General features: G+C 36.8%; 1 protein-coding gene across 11 annotated transcripts in view; it reads left to right on the forward strand.

The window, feature by feature from the left end:
* The window catches only part of MYCBP2 (MYC binding protein 2), a 173,311-nt gene that overhangs the window by 55,501 nt on the left and 98,650 nt on the right, over positions 1 to 19,160 (forward strand). For 10 of the 11 annotated variants that reach the window (XM_084226535.1, XM_084226539.1, XM_084226540.1 and 7 more), the window contains exons 18-20: positions 6,511 to 6,618; positions 13,550 to 13,669; positions 14,148 to 14,229. In XM_084226535.1, the coding sequence (XP_084082661.1) occupies positions 6,511 to 6,618; positions 13,550 to 13,669; positions 14,148 to 14,229 (310 nt within the window). The remainder of the gene's footprint in view (positions 1 to 6,510; positions 6,619 to 13,549; positions 13,670 to 14,147; positions 14,230 to 19,160) is intronic. The other variant, XM_084226542.1, reaches the window with a different exon arrangement.

A 19,160-nucleotide genomic window follows, 5' to 3' on the forward strand; every position in this document is an offset into this window, starting at 1 on the left:
ATCTCTCACCCAAATGTGTTGAAATAGGACTTAAGTTTAGAAGAGAGGTATAAGAGCAAAAGTGCCGGGATTATGCTGATTTTTAAGTTGTCTGATTGTTTGTGCTTCTTTCAGAGCTGCAGATTTAGTTCTGTTACAGTGACCTGTGATACAAAAATATGTTCTTGGGGTCCACTTGAATTAATAGTAAAAGTGATAGTCATGTCTTTAGGTGTGGCAATCATTTAATTTCTTCCCATGATCACTTGTGGTCCCTTGTATGGAAGAATATAAGAATGCTCATCTTAATTTGCCTTTATCTGAAAATGCTAACTCTGAGTTTGGATGTTCTGGGTGGATCTAGTTGTTGTTAATAGCTGCAATATCAATCACCTGGTTCAATGTTACTGTCACAAGCAATTAACTCACTTCTCACATGTGATCCAAGTAGTTTGCCACTGTTGTAAGGGACCTGTATGCAGCTCAGCAACAGCACACTAAGTAACTTGAGAAATTTGAAGTGCTTATGCTAAGGATTTCTTTGTTTTTTTACATTGAAATGAGTCACAAACTATAGTTTGTGAGGGAACTGTAACCAGCTAGTAATTTTTATTTTTTGAATCAGTTATTTATGTTGCTGTATTCAAGAAAGAAATTCTGCGTTAGTGGAAAAATTAGATCCTTTAAATTAATAGTGGGTAAAAAGTGTTTGTTTGGGATAATCAACTATTTTAAAAAATTGTAAGTTCCTTAATATTTATTATAGTTCCTTGCTCTTTTCTGCACACCAGTGACTTGACAAGCAGTGAAGAGGGCTCAAAATCAATTCTACATTTTTGAGTTGGGTGTATGACCTTCTGAGAAATAAAGCCAGCTGTATTCCTCACAGCTTCTATGCTAAATCATAATATCTCAACATAATTATTGATGGAATTATCTCAGCTCTTCACTGTCTGTTCTTCTGGTGAGAAATGAAGGAGCTTATTTTCCATACGGTGAAGTGTTTTTTGTTTCTGAAGCTGGTTTGGGGCTTGATGAAAGTGATGAGAGATGAATATGGAAATAGTTGCACTTAATTATTTTCTGTGGCAGTGAGGAAGTTTTGTATGTTACAATGTTCAGAACATGGTTAATTATTTTTACTTTCTTATGAAACTATTTTTTTTCATCATGGAGGCATTAAATTGCCTTAATGGATTACAGAAATCTGTGGGCCACATGTGCAATTAAGGTAATGAACCTAAGACTAGCATTTTCTGAGAGAGCTAATCTTGAATGTTCATGAGACTTTTTACTGTTTCCAATTGGTATTTGAAGTAATAGAAGTTGGAATAGTCAAAGATTTCAGTTTATCACTTGAAGATAATTCTGGGGGATTTTTCAGAAGGCGATGAGAATGTTAAAATAGCTTTTTAAACTATATTTCACTAAAGCTAAAAAACACAGACATGGTTCTCAATACAGCAATAATAAATGGTCTCATGCTTCACTGGTTATTTCACTACTACTCTTTCTCAGCCTATGATGTAAAAACCTCAAGATGATCATTACTGAGATGCAGATTTGGTGTGTAATTAAGCAAGGTTTAGCTTTTGATGCCCTTACAGAAAAGTAAAATTAATTTTCATCAGTCTTATGATACTTGCAACAACAAAGAACCCACAGAAAATTGATTAATTTTAGTCTGAGCTGCTCTGTTTTAAGACAATATTATCTGAGGCTGCCTAGATTTGGGCATTTTTTCATTTTCCTGAAGTGTAACTGATTCACTTACTTCAGTGATTAGTTTTACCATGGTAGGCTAAGTGTCATACCAATCTGTTTAACATCTGCACAAGCCGCTCTGAGCTTGGAATCTCTTTGTCTGCTCAACATAGACCTAAATACACAGCAGAACTGTGTGTACTAGTGCAATATTAAATGCAATATTACTTAGTAAATTATTGTGCAGCTTCTTTTTATGGTTTTAGTTAAATGTTTATTTTGATGCTTTCAGGATTACTTTTGTTTCAATGTTTTTAAGCAAACCAAAACCACTCAAAATCCCCTACCTTTTCACTTGAAACAATATTGGACTCACACATGACTTTTAAAGAATGCTTTCAAGGGAAAGCTGTAGGCTTTTGCCCCTAATGACCATCAGGTATGGTTCTTTGAAGTTACATTGTTGCACTTGTGTCTGTGATTCCTTTCTGAAAGAGCTAATTATTGTTATTGAAACTGATGTTTAAATTAAAAATATTTATATTATAGTTTCATAAATCAGAAACCATGATACAGTTCTCATTAATATTTGCTGTTTTAATTTACTTCTTGTAGTTATATGCAGAAATTTGTATTTTATATTTATTTAATAGTACATACGAAGTGAAGTATTCAGAAGGGAGAAAAGGTCAAAATTAAGATTATCATAAACCTTACTGCTATCTCATTCTCTTATTACTCCCATGTTGCCCTGCATGCTTGTGTTGGCTAGTGTGCATCTCTTTTTCCCCTTTAAAAGGCATTAATTTTTCTTCCATACCTGATTTGTACAATTTAAATGTTGCTTTAAGACTACAGGAAGAGACATGTATCCTGTCTTTATTTTCAATGTTTTGAACAAAAGAGGCAAACTAACATGAGTGCCTGCACATTGCATTCTCCATTAATGTTTTTGCCTTAATGATAAATTGCTAGTTATAGTTGGAAAAATACAGACTTATATTTTTTTTACATGCACCATAATTATTAGCCCTGCCTCATAAGAATATTAAATTTAGTTTCCTATAAGGCTTTATAGGTGGGACATTATCTCACTCTGTTTTCCACTTCTAGTGGAACTGAAGTGAAGCATTTGTCTCTAATTCCATTTTCTGAAATATTTTTCACAAAATTTGCAGCCTGTTGACCTATTAAGATGGCTAATTTCCTATATTAGGGTTTTATCTTCCTGTTTTATTAGTAAAAAAACCAACAACAACACACACGCCCCAGGAATTGCTTGGTCTCTTTCAAGAAGCCAAAACCAGGTTTTTACAACAGAGGGTGTGATCCAACCTAGGACTTATCTCTGCAACCTGAATTTATACTACTTTTCTGTATGTATGTGTCATCATGTACTATTTTTTCAGGTAGCCTGCTGTGTTCAGTTCACTGGTGCAGAAGTCAGCATTTGAGATAATTGATTTCAGTCTCCTGCAATCTCAGCTTGCCAAATAGCATTTGCTTAGGGTGAGGTCCTAGAAGAAATCACAGTATGTGTTATTTAAATCAAACATTAAACTCCTCCATAGTTGTGTCCAAGAGCCTATATGACCAAGAATGCTAAAGCACGTTAAGTGCATGTAGGATGAAAGAATTGTATAAATTTTTCTGAAGTCTACTGCATTATTTAATAAACACATTTTATTTGGAGAAAATGAAATTATTTCTGTGGTTAAATAGATTTTTTTTTTTAATGCTTTGAATTCCCTGTGAAACAATGTCCATTTTTCTAAGTCTGGACCAAGAAAGGAAATCTAGTCTTGACATTTCAGCAAGACTAGCTGTTCAGCATCTCAGCTCAGCTATGGAAAAATAGTCTGTGAAGGGGGAGAGTGAATGTCATTTTGTATCATACAGCAACTGATTTAAAATAGCTCTGTAGTCTATCAGTGACTCTTCTTTGCTTATCTCTGTCACTTGATCTTCTAAAGTAGAGACATGGGGATTGTTACTCCCCATGAAGATCTATCTCAGAGGCTTCTGAAGCAGTTTTCCAAATAATACTCTGCAGGCGTTACTGGATTGTTCCACCAGAATATTCTCAGCACCTAAACTTTGCTCCCTTTGTACAGGCAACCTCAGATGTGAGCAGAAAGCAATTCATGGTCTCCATGAATTGTTGTAATATTTTGCCGCCTGTGTTATTTGGAGGGAGAGGGAGGTACTTTGCACCTTGCCAGCAGCTGATCAAGGAGGCAGACATCACAATGCAATCAAAATGTAGATTTTTGTTTCATTTTTGTAGTTTCCTATTCTATTATGATCATTTCAGAGATTTAGCATGCACAAAAAGCCAAAGAACATAACAGACATGTTACATGGATTTGGGTACAAATTGCTATGAAATGGCAATCTGTTGCATTTTAGTTTATTTTGGATTCAAGTTCTGTACACAATGGTAAATGTAGAGTGTATAGGAACATGCAGAGGCGAAGATAATTCTTGCATTGGTCAGAAGGTTAGATTGTCACAGAATTGTCGTGTTGGACTAGGAGAGTGTGATTCAGATAAGTAGCTTGGAAAGTAATGGCAGGTGTGTGCTAGGGCCATGCTGGAGCTGACAGCCTCTTATGCTTACTAAACATCCTTTGTCTTACAAATCTCCTGTAGTTCTTTTGCTCACCCTATTGTGCTTCATTTCTGCTCTCCTGAAATTCTCTTTCGTTACCTTTGCTCTTAGCACTGAAATGCCAAAGGCTGCCTTCAGGACTGTATCTTGTTCCTTGCACTGTTTTTTGTGCAAGCATGTTTTGGAGCTTCAGAATGTTTGCCTAAGTTATCTAGAGATCATTCAGCCACTCACAAATATTTTAGATCTACACTCTTCAAGCCACACTCTTTGCAGCCCGGGCATCTCTTTTTGCAGCTTTGCTGATCTTACTTACACTTGTGTTGTGTTGTCTTGTCCATTCTCTATTTCTTCAGATTTTAATTTCATTAGAAACTTGCCAGTAAGTAAGCCCCACTACTTTTGCCTTGTTTTCTCATGTTCTTCATTCACCTTTCCTCTGTATCATTTGTCCTTCAGACATTTTTAGCTTTCATAATCTGCTTGTCATTCATCTCTTCCCCTTTTTGCCTTTTCCTGGTGTGCCTCAGGATGCTCCTCACTGTATCGCCTCATTTGGTAAGAAACAAAATGTGGTGTAGTTTTTTCTGTGAGTCAAAACTCTGGAAAGTAGAATATTGAACACAGCAAGCGGTTTGGCAGAAAGTAACGTTTACCAAAAATGTATCTATTAAATGGAAGTTTGAATTCAGAGGACACTGAAAAGGGGGAGCACAACAGCAAGACAATTGAAGGAAGAACCTGCAAGATGAAGGTAAATCAAAAGCAAATGATGGTCCTTGATTAGGAGAAGGAGCTCTGAATTAAGAGGATCTGTTGTGCAGTAGAGTCCAAATGGATACAATAGAACAAAAATAAAAATTCTAGGCTGAGTGCAGACCAAACATGACTGAGGAGGTTTTGGGCCATTATATTCCCTAACACATGTATGAACCTCTAAGCTAGACAGTAGTGTATTCTTAAAGCATTTTTCATTTTGTTTTTTAAGTGAATGCTAAAATTTGGGAGCTTCTCTGTATGAAGTTTCTTCATCTGAAAGTTCTAAAGCTGTATAGATTTGGCCTAACTTTTGCTTAGATGTCTATCCATGCTGTTTAGTATTAGTGAAGGAGGTGATAAAGTTGACAGCAGAAAACCTGAGGCAATGGGCATTTATTAAAAGTTAACCTACACTATCTTCTTAATAGAGTTCAGCTGGGGAATGAAAGTATCAATGAATTTGCAGAAAAAGGAGGAATATTTGTATTCTAAGTTTTGCATAAGTGGTTTATAACACAACAGCCTGATTTTGGGGTGCTTTTGTTTACTGTTCATGGAGGGACTGGATTTGGGAACCTGTGGAACTGAGTGTCACTTGGCAGAATTAGTTGCTTCTGATTCATGGTTTCTGTTGAATATGAGACTTCTGAAAGTTCAAGAAGTGTCCAAAAAATTCATGGCGACATGCTTAACCTATGAAACAGGAGAAATACAGATTTAAGAAACAAATTCCTTGTCCATTACCTGCTTATACTCAGCCTCAATGAAGCATAGTATCTCACTGCCTAAGTCTAGATTTTTAAAAAGGAAAAGCAATCTGGAAAAAAAATTAAATTCATGTATCATTGCTTTCTTTAATTCATATCTTCTCTTGAAGACCTTTAAATAGATTGAAAAATATTTTCAAAATAAATTAATTTCAGAATTACTAAGTAGATAAGAGTCATATGATTTGAATAACTTTCTTCATGAAACATGGAACTTTTTCTTTAAAAGTTATAAATCTGCATCTTAAATATAGTAACTGCAAATAAGTTTATGGTGGTGGTTTTTAAATTTAGCATTTATATTATGATCTTGTTCCAAATCAGTATTTTGAATGTTTTATGTAGGATTTAAGGCATGATAATTATTCTTTTTATCTTGTAAGGGCAATAATGGGTATTTGCTATCAAATTTTGCTCCACTGTGTGTATGCTATATTTCCATTGCTTGCAGTACAGTTGCATACTTAGAAATTCAGGTAAAACTATCACTATGGGATGTTTATTGGTTTTTCACATAAGTTATCAAGAAATGTCAACTTTCTTATATTTTAAGGTCTTTTGAATTTAAGAAAACAAGTTTATAATTATTATTCTTTTTGTTTTTTTCATTGCTTTTAATTTGAATTTTGTTTAACACACTGTTTCCATTTTGTGAGCTTTCCTATGCATGTGCAAAATGTTTCTCCTCAGGCCCCCTTGTAATTCCTGGTCCTATTTTTATGAACCATCGAGAACAGGCTCTAGCCAGAATCAGACTCTCTCCAGCACCGCTAAAGCATAAACGGGACAAGCACAAAGGTATTTGGTCTTCCTTATTGACTAGGGTGGAAATAAGCCCAGTCTCCCAGTCACTTCTTCCAGATGCTGCATCTGTCTTTTCAAAAAACTGCACAAAATGAGTTCTGCCTTTCCTTCCTGTTAGTATCTTGTTACCTGAGGAGAAAGAAAACGCATTTAAATGTTGACCTTTCTTTAGAAGTGTAATTGTTTGTTAGTCCACATCATCTTTGTTTTTCTTTCCCTTTTTTATGTGAAATATGCATTGTCTTTCTGTGTGTCTTCTCTCATTTCTAATTCTGTATCGTGCTCAAGGTTCTTTATTTTTACGGTAGGAAACATAACATGTTAGAGTGACTCAAGATTGTTGCACCACATTTGTGGCTTTTGTCCTTTCTGTTGCGTATTTGGGGTATTTACTTAAACAGTCAGTTCCAGGCTTGATAATTCTGGCATAAATCTTCTCATAGGTATGTTACCTTTCAACAAGCCCTTTTTAGGAGTGAAATATTTGAAATAATATAAACATTACTTTTTGCTAACCTTGAATGGGGAGAGTACAAATCAAAATAAACACTTTTCTCTGCAATATTCTCGAGTTAAATGGTCTTATAGAGTATAGGTATGGAAGTGTCCTGATATTTCAGACATTTTTGTATGTCTGACTAGCCAATTCCTTGTCTCTTCAATTTCAAAGTGTGCCATTTGTTCAGATATAAATGACTTACATGTTTCTTAAAAAGTGGTGGTGTATTATTAACTGAACTTACTGAAGTTGAGCTGTCCCAAATCTGATCATAGTTTTTGTATATACATGTGTATTGACGTGTCTGTACATGCATTATTTATATATAGAAGATAAATATGTAAAATGGAGGTTAGAGACCTGGTCAAAGTAGGAAGCTCCTAAAAAAACCCAGAATGCTTCAACTCTTTTCTAAAGAATAGCTAAATAATAAAAGAGTTAGTGTGGCATTTCAGTTGAATTAGTGGAAATTACTGATTGTATTTGGCATGTGTGCAAACAAACTGTTAGAAGTCTTACGGGATAAAGTTTCAGTGTATGTGGGTGATGGGCTTACTGAGTTATGACCATACTGGATTGTGAAATCATCTTAAGTTTACTTTATGGAAATGAAAGCAAAATCTGATACTTTGAATCTGCATAACATTCAGTCTTTGGAAGGCATATTGTCTGAGCTTTAAGTCTTGATGGACTTAGTAGAATAACCTATCACAATCTCACTGGAGAGGTTGCCTGTTGAAAGAGCACATAATGAATTTATATGTTGCTATGTGAGCAACACTTTGCTGATGGCCATTTTTCTTGAGCTGGATACTACTGCTAGTTGTACTGCAAACCCTTGACTCCAGAGACTAGTGCATAAAGGAGTATGCTTGTCCTGCCTACATCTGTGCTTTTTTGGCATATGTTACTTGTTAGAACTCATTTCAGATCAAGTATCTATCTCCTTACAAGAGCTGTATTCATTAGTATCAATTTGAGGCTTATGTTGCCTCTTAGAGTTGAAAGAACAGTATAAAGGTCTGTCTTGTGCTGGAAGACTTTAGTCAGATATGCCCTATAGAACTGAACATTTCTTTTTCTTTAAGGAAGGCTACATGGAAGGAAATACTCAGTTTATTTTAGTTCTTTGTGTCTTATGATAAACAAATAAGGAGGTTTCTAAGTAAACTTTTAGACCCTTCTCTGCCTCAGAAGACTGCCTTTCAAAAGACAGCCATAAATTTGGCTAGGAGCTAGAAACACCCCTTAACTTCTCAAAGAGATTCCAAGGGGAACAGGAAAACTGGTGAAGTGGGTTGTTATCCAAGTAACAGGCACGGTGCAAATTGTGAAAAAGATAATGTATATTTTTTATCTTAGAAGGCATGCCTCTCTTCTTGAGGAAGAATGTAAAAGCAATAATAGAGCAGAGATAAAAGGATGTTATCACATTGAAATCAGCAAATTATTTTATTTTTGAACATGATGCTTTTCAGACTGTCTTCCTTCCTTCAGATGTTTCTGCTATAGTAGTTTTCTTCACACCAACCAGACCTTCAAGATCTTTGGGCAAGGAATGTTTAGTTCGACTGGCAGTACTGATAAGGCCGGTACTAAACTTGCTGGTTGCCACTTCTCTGCTTGCAGCTGCAGAACTTCTCTTGATAATGATATTTAAACTTGAATGTGGACAACTTCCTCAGGACTTCTTCAGACAATTGTTGTCTAATATAAAAAGTGTATTTGATATGTACTTGTACATCTTTTGCTTCCACTGAAGATGAACTCTGAGTCACGAGTTTTCACACTTTGATAAGTTTTGGTCCATTTCCATATTGGGGTTAATTGTCCAATTACAGCTTCAGGTCATGAAGTCCCATCCTCCCAGTTTTGTCTCCTCAGTTTGCTGCTGTTTATACTTTTTGGGTCTGAAGCTGCAAGATGTCCTTGGTTCTCAGGCTGGAAAAGGATTGCTTTGTCTAACTGAACTGTGAAGAAAACTTGCTAACACTTTATATGAAGTTCAGAGTTATATACTAATGCAGTACAGAATCTGGAAAATATGAAAACTAAAACCTAAGACGTCAAAAGGATCAATGAAAGTCTGTAAATTTTCTCAACTGCAGAAATGAACTAAATAGACATAAAAAAGCAAAGTAAGCTTCTTGAGTCAGCTAAGATTCAGCAATTTGAATGCCACCTTTTTCCTGTATTTGGAAGTAGTGGTAAACATTCTAAGGAATATGAAAGAAATACCCTCAAAATGACTAAGACTAGATAAAGCTGAACCTGCATGGATGGAACAAGACATAGGTCAACCATTTTGCAAATACTGAGACAAAATTATCAGACGTTCAAGAAAACTTACTTGGAATTTAGCTTTTAACTTTTTGGCTGTCTAAGATACCATGTGAAGGGCAGAGTAGTTTGAAGCACTCATTGGAGTGAGACAGCTGACAATGAAAAACCTACATCTAAGACTGAGTTTATTATTAGAATGTGAGTTTGTTATCACTTTATCATACGTGTTATGCATGTGTGACTCTGCATATTGTATTTCACTGATTAGCTCAAGTAAGCTCTGTAACAACTTCTGAGAATCCAACAGACTTACTTTTTGTGCTGCCCTCATAGGATGGATGATTTCCACAGCCAGAGTATATTCCTTTTCCCCCTGCACTGTAGCTATAAAATTGGTTACAGATATTTCAGCTGAAGCCTAGGGTAGACAGCCAAGAAGCTGCAGGCACAGGCTGATTAATTAATGTTGTCTGTAAAGTCTGTAAATTACAGCACTCAGAACACCCTGTGAGAGTTGGATATCACTGAGGCTAACCAGTAACTTGACCAACATGCTTTATTTGAGTGATTGCTACTGCACAAAACCAAGATTTGTTGGCATGTGATGTGGTCTGAAGAGACAGTTAATGTAAGAATGTTTAATATACAGTCATATTCCATTAATGCTTTTCATCTATGGGGTATTTAACATCTTTAGAAGGGCTTTTTCTCTCCTCCAAAGATGGTTGGTGAGAAATGGAATATCACCGCCCTTGCTGTTGGAGAACACTAACAAAATGATTTTCCTCTGTTCTGGGCCAAGCAAGGGACCACGATATCTTTCTGTAACGATGCTGGGTTTGGGTTTTTTGCCAGAAGAGGTCTCATTTAAAGCTTATTACTTCACTTGCTATTGAGTCTGAATGAGCTTTTCCTTTGTTCCTGGAAAGTAGTGGTTTTTGTGGCAGCAATATGAGCCAAGATAACTTCTAAGCACGTTTAACGGCAGAGGAAAATAGTCATCAGCAATTAAGAATTTTCTGAGTGGTAGTGAGGATTGGTTGGTTGTATTTGCAGTTCTCTCTCTTTTCTTCCCCAGCTTTGAGATAACAGACATGAGAACCCATCATTGTGAACTGTTGACAGCGGAAAGTACTTTTCCTTGGGGTTTTCTTCTCTCTCAGAGAGATGGAGTCAAAGGTGCTGTTCAGTGGTACTCCAGCTGGAGAACACTGGAGGTACTAATTTGGTCTGCTTAAAGGTTCCAGTGCATCCAACAGGAAGAGTCTCTGCTTCAGTAGGCTTTTTATGCTTCCCTTTCAGGAACAGTTATTTTGGTACTACTTTTAATGAAATTAAAAAGTGCGCAATTGTTTGAAGGAAAACAAATGTTTATCTCCCTAGTTACAGTTGTTCCTTGACATGTGCAAATAAGCTTTCAGCATCTCCTTTTGACTCACATTTTTTTAAAAAACTTTAACTGTTTAAAAGTAATGGAATGAAAGAGCATGACCCAGTTTATTTGCAGCCTCATCTCTAAGTGTAAGTTCTCCTAGCCAGTGCTGCTGGAAAAATATGATATGTATTGGCTATGTAATGGAGTAACAGATAAACACTGTAGTCCAGAAATATTGCTCTAAAAGTAAGCCATGATATAATGATATTCTATTTGGCTTTGTGTATTTTGATCAAAAGACCTTTTTCCTAAACAAGACTAGCTGTTTTAGTTGCAAGGATGTTGTTGCAGCACACAGAAATTATCAAGTGCTTATCAAGTTTTGAAGATCCAGACAATTCAAAAGTCTTGAGAGAGTTACTAACCATGCAAAGAAGGCTGACAGGAATTCCATTTTCAGTTTAAAAATTTCACACTTGAGCAAAGTAAGATATGTATGAAGGATAGTTGCTTCTATTCCTGCATTCTTAGAGCTTTTGAGAAGTTCCTTTTGGAAATTGAAAGCACCAACTTTGTAAAACTTTGTTCTTTAAAATATTGTATTGCTCAGATACATAATTGCAAAACTTGTTTCATGTGAAGGTACTTGTCTCTGCATCTTGCACACTAATATTTAGTATTTCCTCAAGGGAAGTACTATGTTATGCTTTCATCTACAACTTTGGAGAAAATGGGGCTATATCTAGAATCAAATTTTATTTATTTATCAGCTGAGATAACAGGAATCCCCAACTTTTTATTAGTGGCTTTTTAAGCCCTCTAGAGCAGGATGTTTTTCATAATTATAGTGAGGTGGAAGTGCACATGTGCCTCTTCAAGTTTCTGCTGATCTCTTGATACGCTGCTGTTACATGACCAGAAGATGCCCGCTGCTACATTTTGCTAATGTGACTGCACAGGTGACATGGTTGCTGTATGCCCAGTGTGTTTCATTGGAAGTGCATGCAGCCAGAACACATTCTTACTGGACATGGTTATTTCTGACAGATGATTATTCAAGTGCATTTACACAGTGGGAGAGCTCATATATTCAGCAGTGTCTGAGGGAGGAGGGGATACAGGGTCCACAGGTAGACTTCCAGAATAATCAGCTGTTTTTCTGCTCTTGTCTGAAAAAATTGTATGAAATTGGGAAGCAGTAAGCAGACTGCTTGCTGAATAAATAATCTTGGGGGCAATATCAGCTGTTAGAACCACTCCTAATTACTTTATCACATAGAGTTCAATCCAAAAGTAGGCATAAAAAGTTCAAAGGTACTGTATTTGAGAAGTAGTAAAACCTGACTAAAATACTGTGAGCTGCTTAAGGCAGAATTATGGGACTAAGAGGAAAGCTGTAACTTTGAGGGTGGTGTTGTTCAACGATGATTGTATCTCCTTATATTTGCTTTTGTTACCAATACAGAAAAAAAAAGCTGCACACAGACCTTCAGAGACACTTCTAATTTGTGTGTTGTCTGGTAGTACACAACCTCAAAAATGCCATGGCAGTTCTGAGAGGCAGGTTTTCTTAACTACATCTCCATTTCACACGTATCCAGCATGTAGTGCACATTTCAGAGGCATACTTTACCTATGCTTTTAAACCTAATTGCTCAAAACCATTAGTACCTATACACACTGTTCTTTACAGATGTGAACTACATGCAGATTCATGTAATTTCTATACTCAAGCCATTGCTAGAAAATAGCTTTATTCTTTGAACAGTAAGATTTTTAAAGACTGGCATGTAATGAAAGTGTGAAATGACTTTACTGTAGTAGCAGTTCCTCTGCAATAAAAAGAAAAATTTGAGCAAAATGTATAAAAGCAGAATTATATTTAAAAAAATTTGTAAGTCTGTCATTATTATGCTTCACAGAGGGAATAATGAAGTCTTGAAGTTCAGACTTCCACTGATGATTATTCAGGAAAACATGTTGAAATTCTAAGTAGAGATGTAAATTTAACAATACCTTGAATTCTTTGAGAAGCAACTGCTTGGAAACATTCTGATTTCTGGAGAAGATGGTAGCTTGCAAGAAATTTAGGAATAACACATTGCACTTCATTTGTCCGCACGTTGCTTTTGTCCAATGTGAAGGCAGTTTGACTTTAGGAATCAATAATGCACTTCATACTTACTAAACTCATACATGCTTACTAAAAGAAATCACAGAAATGTTGTCTAAAAATGCATGGAAGCAGACAGGAAACAGAGATGCTCTTGGTGAGTTGTCAGCATTGTTAGAAATGAGCTGTGTAAGTAATTGTCACCTACTTAAAACAGGGGCTCTTTGGCTGAATTGGAGTCAAGTAAAGAGTAGCAGTTGGACCAGGTAGACTAGGCTATGCCCGTTCAGTTTAACTACAGTGTTTCCTACTTACTAATGCTGCCTTACTGAAGAATGAAAGTGATGGCTTTTAAGCAAAGCTTCTGAAGCTTGCATTTTCTGTTTCACTGGTTCTTTTTGTCTGCTCATTGGGAAGTTTCTGCTTTAGAGGATCTTTTCCAATGTGTGCCTTTACAGAACATTGTTTAAAAATAGTTTCTGTCATCTTCCGCGTCTGCTTTGATGCTGTATTTTGAGCTCTTCTGCTACTCTGAGTTCTCTCTTCTACCTTACAAGTGGTGGAGTGGGGAGTTATTTACTATTCTTGTTCTGTTCATTCTTCTACTATAACTTTATTAGAATGTATAGTATATAATTATAAGTCTTGTTTACAGATGGAAGTGGAGAAAGAGGTGAGAAGGATGCCAGCAAAATCACAACGTATCCACCAGGGGCTGTCCGCTTTGACTGTGAACTGCGAGCTGTACAAGTCAGTTGTGGATTTCACCATTCAGGTAAAAACAAATAAATCAAGGTTAATTATAATAGAGGGGTTTTTTTAAGGTTGTCATATGTGTCTTCACTGCTTGGTGTTCAGTTTTTAAAAGAGATGTATGCAGGAGTACTAAAAGTTGAAAACATGGTAGGGTCATTTTGTCACATATCAAAGAATCACACCATGTGCCTTAGAGTATTGTCCAAACACTTCCTGAACTATGTCAGGCTTCTGTGACTGCTTCTCTGTGGAGCTTATTGCAGTGTCCAGCTGCCCTCTGGGTGAAGAACCTTTTCCCAATATCCAGCCTAAACCTTCCCTGACATATCATCTGCATGGCAGAGCTCTACTCCTGCATAGAGGTGCTCGTTGTTTTGGGTTGCAGAATCTGATCTGGATGTCTTGGGGATCATAAACTGCTACTCAGAAGGGTAATCAGGACTGGTGCAGTGCCATGTCATGTGTGTATGTCAGAAAAAGATTTTGTTGTTTTTCAGTGGTTTTGATGGAGAATGGTGATGTTTACACATTTGGATATGGGCAGCACGGTCAACTTGGACATGGTGATGTTAATTCCAGGTAAGCTGGTAATCAAAGGACGTGATTGTGTATTACTGTACTGCTGCATAAGAAATGGCTACATTTCTGGTTCTCTGTAGCTGGCAAGTGTGAAAATTCAAATATAGACCAAATAAAGTTAAAAGAGCTCTTGTTCTGCACTTACTCCCTATAACCCCCTGAATATTGATGCAGTAACAGTACTCTTGTACTGCGTAAGTAATTTATTTAATGCATGAAATTTTCTGTGCATAGTTATTAGCATTGCTTTGGTAATAGTTTGAAAAATTTCTGTCTCTTTAATTCTCCCGGCATCTATGAGAATTACATTGATGCCTCATTAAGATTTCATTATTTCTGTAAAATACTACGTATGCAATAATTGAAATAGTGTGATATCGTAAACATAGATGAACCTGTTCCTGTTAAATCAGTGATAAGCATTCCCAGAATATTCACAGAATCACAGAGTGTTCTGCGTTGGCAGGGACCCACAAGGATCGAGTCCAAGTCTTAAATGAATGGCCTGTGGGGGGATCAAACCTACAACCTTGTTGTTACTAGCACTGTGCTCTGACCAGCTGAGCTAATCTCAATTCAGTTATGATGAAGTCTTATTTGTTGCTCATCAGTTACCTCCCAAATGAAGTCCCTAAGCATTGGTCTCAGCTGCGTTTTGTAGTCACTTGTTTTGGCTGTTGTCAGAAGAGTGATGTGTGCTTTCACTGTGGTCAATGGAAATAGAGAAATCAACAGAGCATGGAGAAGTATTTGACTAACCAGCCAAACCAGCCACTGCTTGCATGCTTTAGGTATGGTGTGCTTAGTAGCTCTGTAAACCTGATCTCCATTGACTACAGTGAGAGCATAAATAATTATATGTCTTTTAATGTGAAGCTCAATCTCACCCCTAGTATCTCATGCTTAGAATCACATCTTTTCATTAAAGTAAATAAAAAACCATTGTCCTGCCATAAAAGGAAATGTGATTTAGGTCTTTGGACATGTACATATGCAATATAATGCACACAGTGGGGGTTTCTATAGCAGGAATCTTTGAGACTTTGTGTATGTAATGCTCAGTATCCTTATGTAAAAGGCATACAGAGCAGAGCATCTGTGACCTGTCTTCAGTTCTCTTGTTTCTCTTGTAGCAGTCAGGTGAAAATTACTGAACATCTTTCCTCCTAATCTCTTTGGAGACTTCAAAACCCTTTCTTTTGTCAAGTTCCTGAAGAAATCTTCATCATCTTAAAGCTTGCATTGGATTCACTATGCCAAAGGGGGAGAGGGAAGAAAGAAAGTATACTGGAAATATTGCCTTGTATTGGCTGCTGTGCCTGACAGTAGTCTCTGAACCCTTACCCCTACTCAGTTTGCATTAGATTGGTGGATGCAGTCTGGGTTTCTGTCTGATAGAGTCATATTGCAGACCAGTACTTTGTTTTTCCCTCCTGGAAATTCTTGGGTATTTGTTCCAAGGAACGATGGCTTAAACTAGCAATTCAAGTTGCTGTTAGAAAAAGGCCAGTTTCTGTCTTAAAGACTGAAGAGGTACACATAGCAGTGACATTTGTACTGGTAACCTAATGTCACCTATTTCTAACTTTGATGAAATCACTTGGCTTTTCAGAAGGCTTTGGAGATATCTGCTGTATTTGTCAATATTTCAGGTGGTAAACCCTACAGCTGTTGCTTATTTAGATAGAAACTGGATGAAGAGCAGTAGTAGTTCCAAGTGAGATCCTAAAGGAAAATACGAAAATTCTTGTGCTGAAGGATAGTGCTGGACCAGAAGTAGAGGCTGAGGAGGTGCCAATGATTTGGCACAGACCTTTGTATCATTCTACATCAGACCTAGAAAGTGTCTGAAAAAAGCCTTGAAGGAATTTGGAGTATGTCCTATGCATGAGAACTGGCTATAGTACTATATTGCTATTTAGCACCATCATTCAAATTATAATTTCTTCGTTGATGTACTTCTTTTTCCAGCTTTAAGTAGAGATATCTCCTCTGTCCTCACAGTAAGGGATTCAGAGAAGGAAACAGGGAATCCTTATGCAGAGTTCCACCTCAGTTGGGACGCAGTGGTGCTCAGATGGCCAGCTCCTGCCAGGTCAGTGGTATGTCAGTCATGCAGTGTGTCACATTGCCTGTATTGACCTCAGGAAGAGCATCATCTTCTGAATTCAGGAACTGATACTCTACTGTATTTCTGGGAGAGAGAGAGAGAGAGAGGAGAGAGAAGAAAAAAACAAAACTATTTTTTAGGCATCCTTTCAGAGACTTTTGACTTGCAGTCAAAAGATTTAGTTGTGAGACTATATTTTTTAAAGTCTTGAAAATGTTCAAGTATTTTAAATTCTGAACACCTGTTCAGACATGCCTTGCTCCTTAATTAAGGGGATTCTAGACTCTTCTATTAAAATATTGTAAGCATCACAAAATCTTCCTCTACTTCAGCAGGAATGAGGTAGATTACATGCCCTATCAGTAAGCTGGAACCATTCAATTAGCCTGTATAGGCTTTTTGTTGTAACATCCACAGTGACAGATGTTGATAAGCTATTCACTACATGAAAGATTTGTCAGTCTGTGCTTATATTCTCCTCAAATTAGATGCTGGTGAATAGAAACTCAGTGGAAACAAGAAATGCTTTGCAGTATCTAGTCTTGGTGAAAAATAGCATGTATTGTGCTCAGGTAAGCAAAGGCGTGTTTGTTGCTGATGCTTCCCTCAAGAAGCTGGAAGTTAAAACTCCAGGATCTTTCTGTTACTGTTTAAAATTTGCCTACATTTTTTTGTACAAAACTCTTGACTTAGCACTCCAGTAGTAAGTACATGACCTGACAGTCAAGCTCCAGAAATGGCATGACTGAAGTGATATGGTCTCGATAGGATTTTGCTTCCAAAGGTTCAACAGTAACATAAACCAAAACTGATCCGACTTTCCACAGATGATCAGCTATGTTCCGCTTGAAGGTAAAGAATAGAGACTATATTCTATTAGTAACTCCGGGGGGAAAAAAGTGTTCCGTTATGTTTGTTAGGACCATGTTTTTAGATGTGTTTTCTGATTATTTTACTCCAGTGGTGGAGTGCAGGTCATATTTACATCTTATCACCAGATTTCCTCTAAGATGGAGTCACTTCTAAAATATAAAAATCTCCATTTTCTCTGTAATAAAGTTGTCCAACTCTGCTTGCAGAAGTTGCTACTTTCCTCTTACCCACTACGCAGTAACATTTCCCAGTGAACTGTGTTTGCAGCACCATGGTCAGCTGCCCCAAGTGACATGTTTTGAGAGCTGGCAGGCAGCTGATGGCTGCATAAGTACCACGGACAGCAATTGTTCCAGCAGGTCATGCATGATGAATTTTCAAAGACTACAACTGCTCTGAGAAATGCTTACCCTTTGGGATGGAAGTGTGTTTCCATGTGGACAGCCAGAATGCATCTGGACCTTCTTCAGGATCCTGAGTTAGCTGATGCATATACATCTCCTCAATTGTTCAGCAGTTGTTACTTTTTCCCAAGGAATCTCAGGTTAATTTCTATATAGCTGAGGTTGGTCTTTTGTGATTGACCAAATGTTCTGTGACTTTAATACCAGTGTGTCTTTCCACTCCACCCCAGAAGAATAGTTCTTGTTTTCTTAGATTCAGATGGAGAAACTTTAGTTGTTAAAACTTTGCCCAGAGTCTCTCAGACTCTTCAGTGTCTATTCTGATCTTTCCTCTGTTGAGTTTCAGGGAGATAGGGAAATACTCAGTAGTATCACAGGTTTTAAATTCTATGTGCACTAGTCAAGCTGTCTGTATTTTTTGAAATCCCTCTTCGTTTTATCAAGTGAAAGCTAGTTTTTTGCAATTCATGTTTATTTTATGTAGTTAAGTATCTTACATTTTTTTTCTGTTCACTTCTAAATAAACTGATAGACTGTAGTTGGCCATTCCAAAAGCTGGGTGATCTTAATGAAAAAGCTTTTAAGAGGGTAATGTAGTTGATCTCTCTGCATTAGTGGCTTATTTGATTTTGTTCTACTGTTGCCAAGAGGCTATGAAACACAGCATTCATATAACATTGCTGATAGATTCAATTGGAAGAACAGAAAGATAAGTAGTTACAGAGATAATAGCATAGTTTTTAAGCATTAAAAGATGAAATATTCACTGATTATTTTTTTTTAATAAAGATGTGATTGATAATTCCATGCCTGCAGCTATCATAATTTTGAGGGAGGGGAAGAAAAACCTTATGATAAAAATACTTCCTTTTAACAGGGGTGCTTTTGGATTAGTTACTAGTTATGTTTTATTTACATTTTGATGCCTTTTTGAGTTTCCTTAAAGTTCATGAGAGACAAATGTGAAGTTTGGTTTTTTTTTAATTTCAACATTGGTGCTGCTAAACTGTGCTCTGTGTCTGTGTATAATCATAGTGATGTCCAAATCCATGTGCCTATAGACCAAAATAAGCACTTGAATTTGAGTGTCATGTTGTACATCCTGTACTTTTATTCTACCCTTCAGTCCCATCATCTTCACTAGTCACCCACTGAAAGCTACATTTGCCACCAAAGAATACTTTTTCTGTATACCTGTCTTCATCCTTCTTTAGGTTATCAGCTTATCTTCATGCTACATTCCTCTGTTCCATATTTTTTGTACGTTCACATCTTCCCATCTACCCTTTTTCTGCTGAACATGATGCTTCACCGTCCTCATAATTTCTTGACGTCTATTTTACCTGCAATTCAGCCAAAACCAGAACTTTGAGATGAACCATCTTTTAGCACATCAGCTGCTAAACAATCACTAGGTAACTATGGGCTGGCCTTTTTTTATTCCAGTATAAAACAACCTGTTCCTATTTTAGATTACCCTACTTTTGAAAGGCTGTGTTTAAAAGTAAGTTCACATAGTGCTGTCATCCTCTGTATAACTCTGA

Source organism: Fringilla coelebs (assembly GCF_963513975.1).
Source record: "Fringilla coelebs genome assembly, chromosome: 2".
NCBI classification, from domain to species: Eukaryota; Metazoa; Chordata; class Aves; order Passeriformes; family Fringillidae; genus Fringilla; species Fringilla coelebs.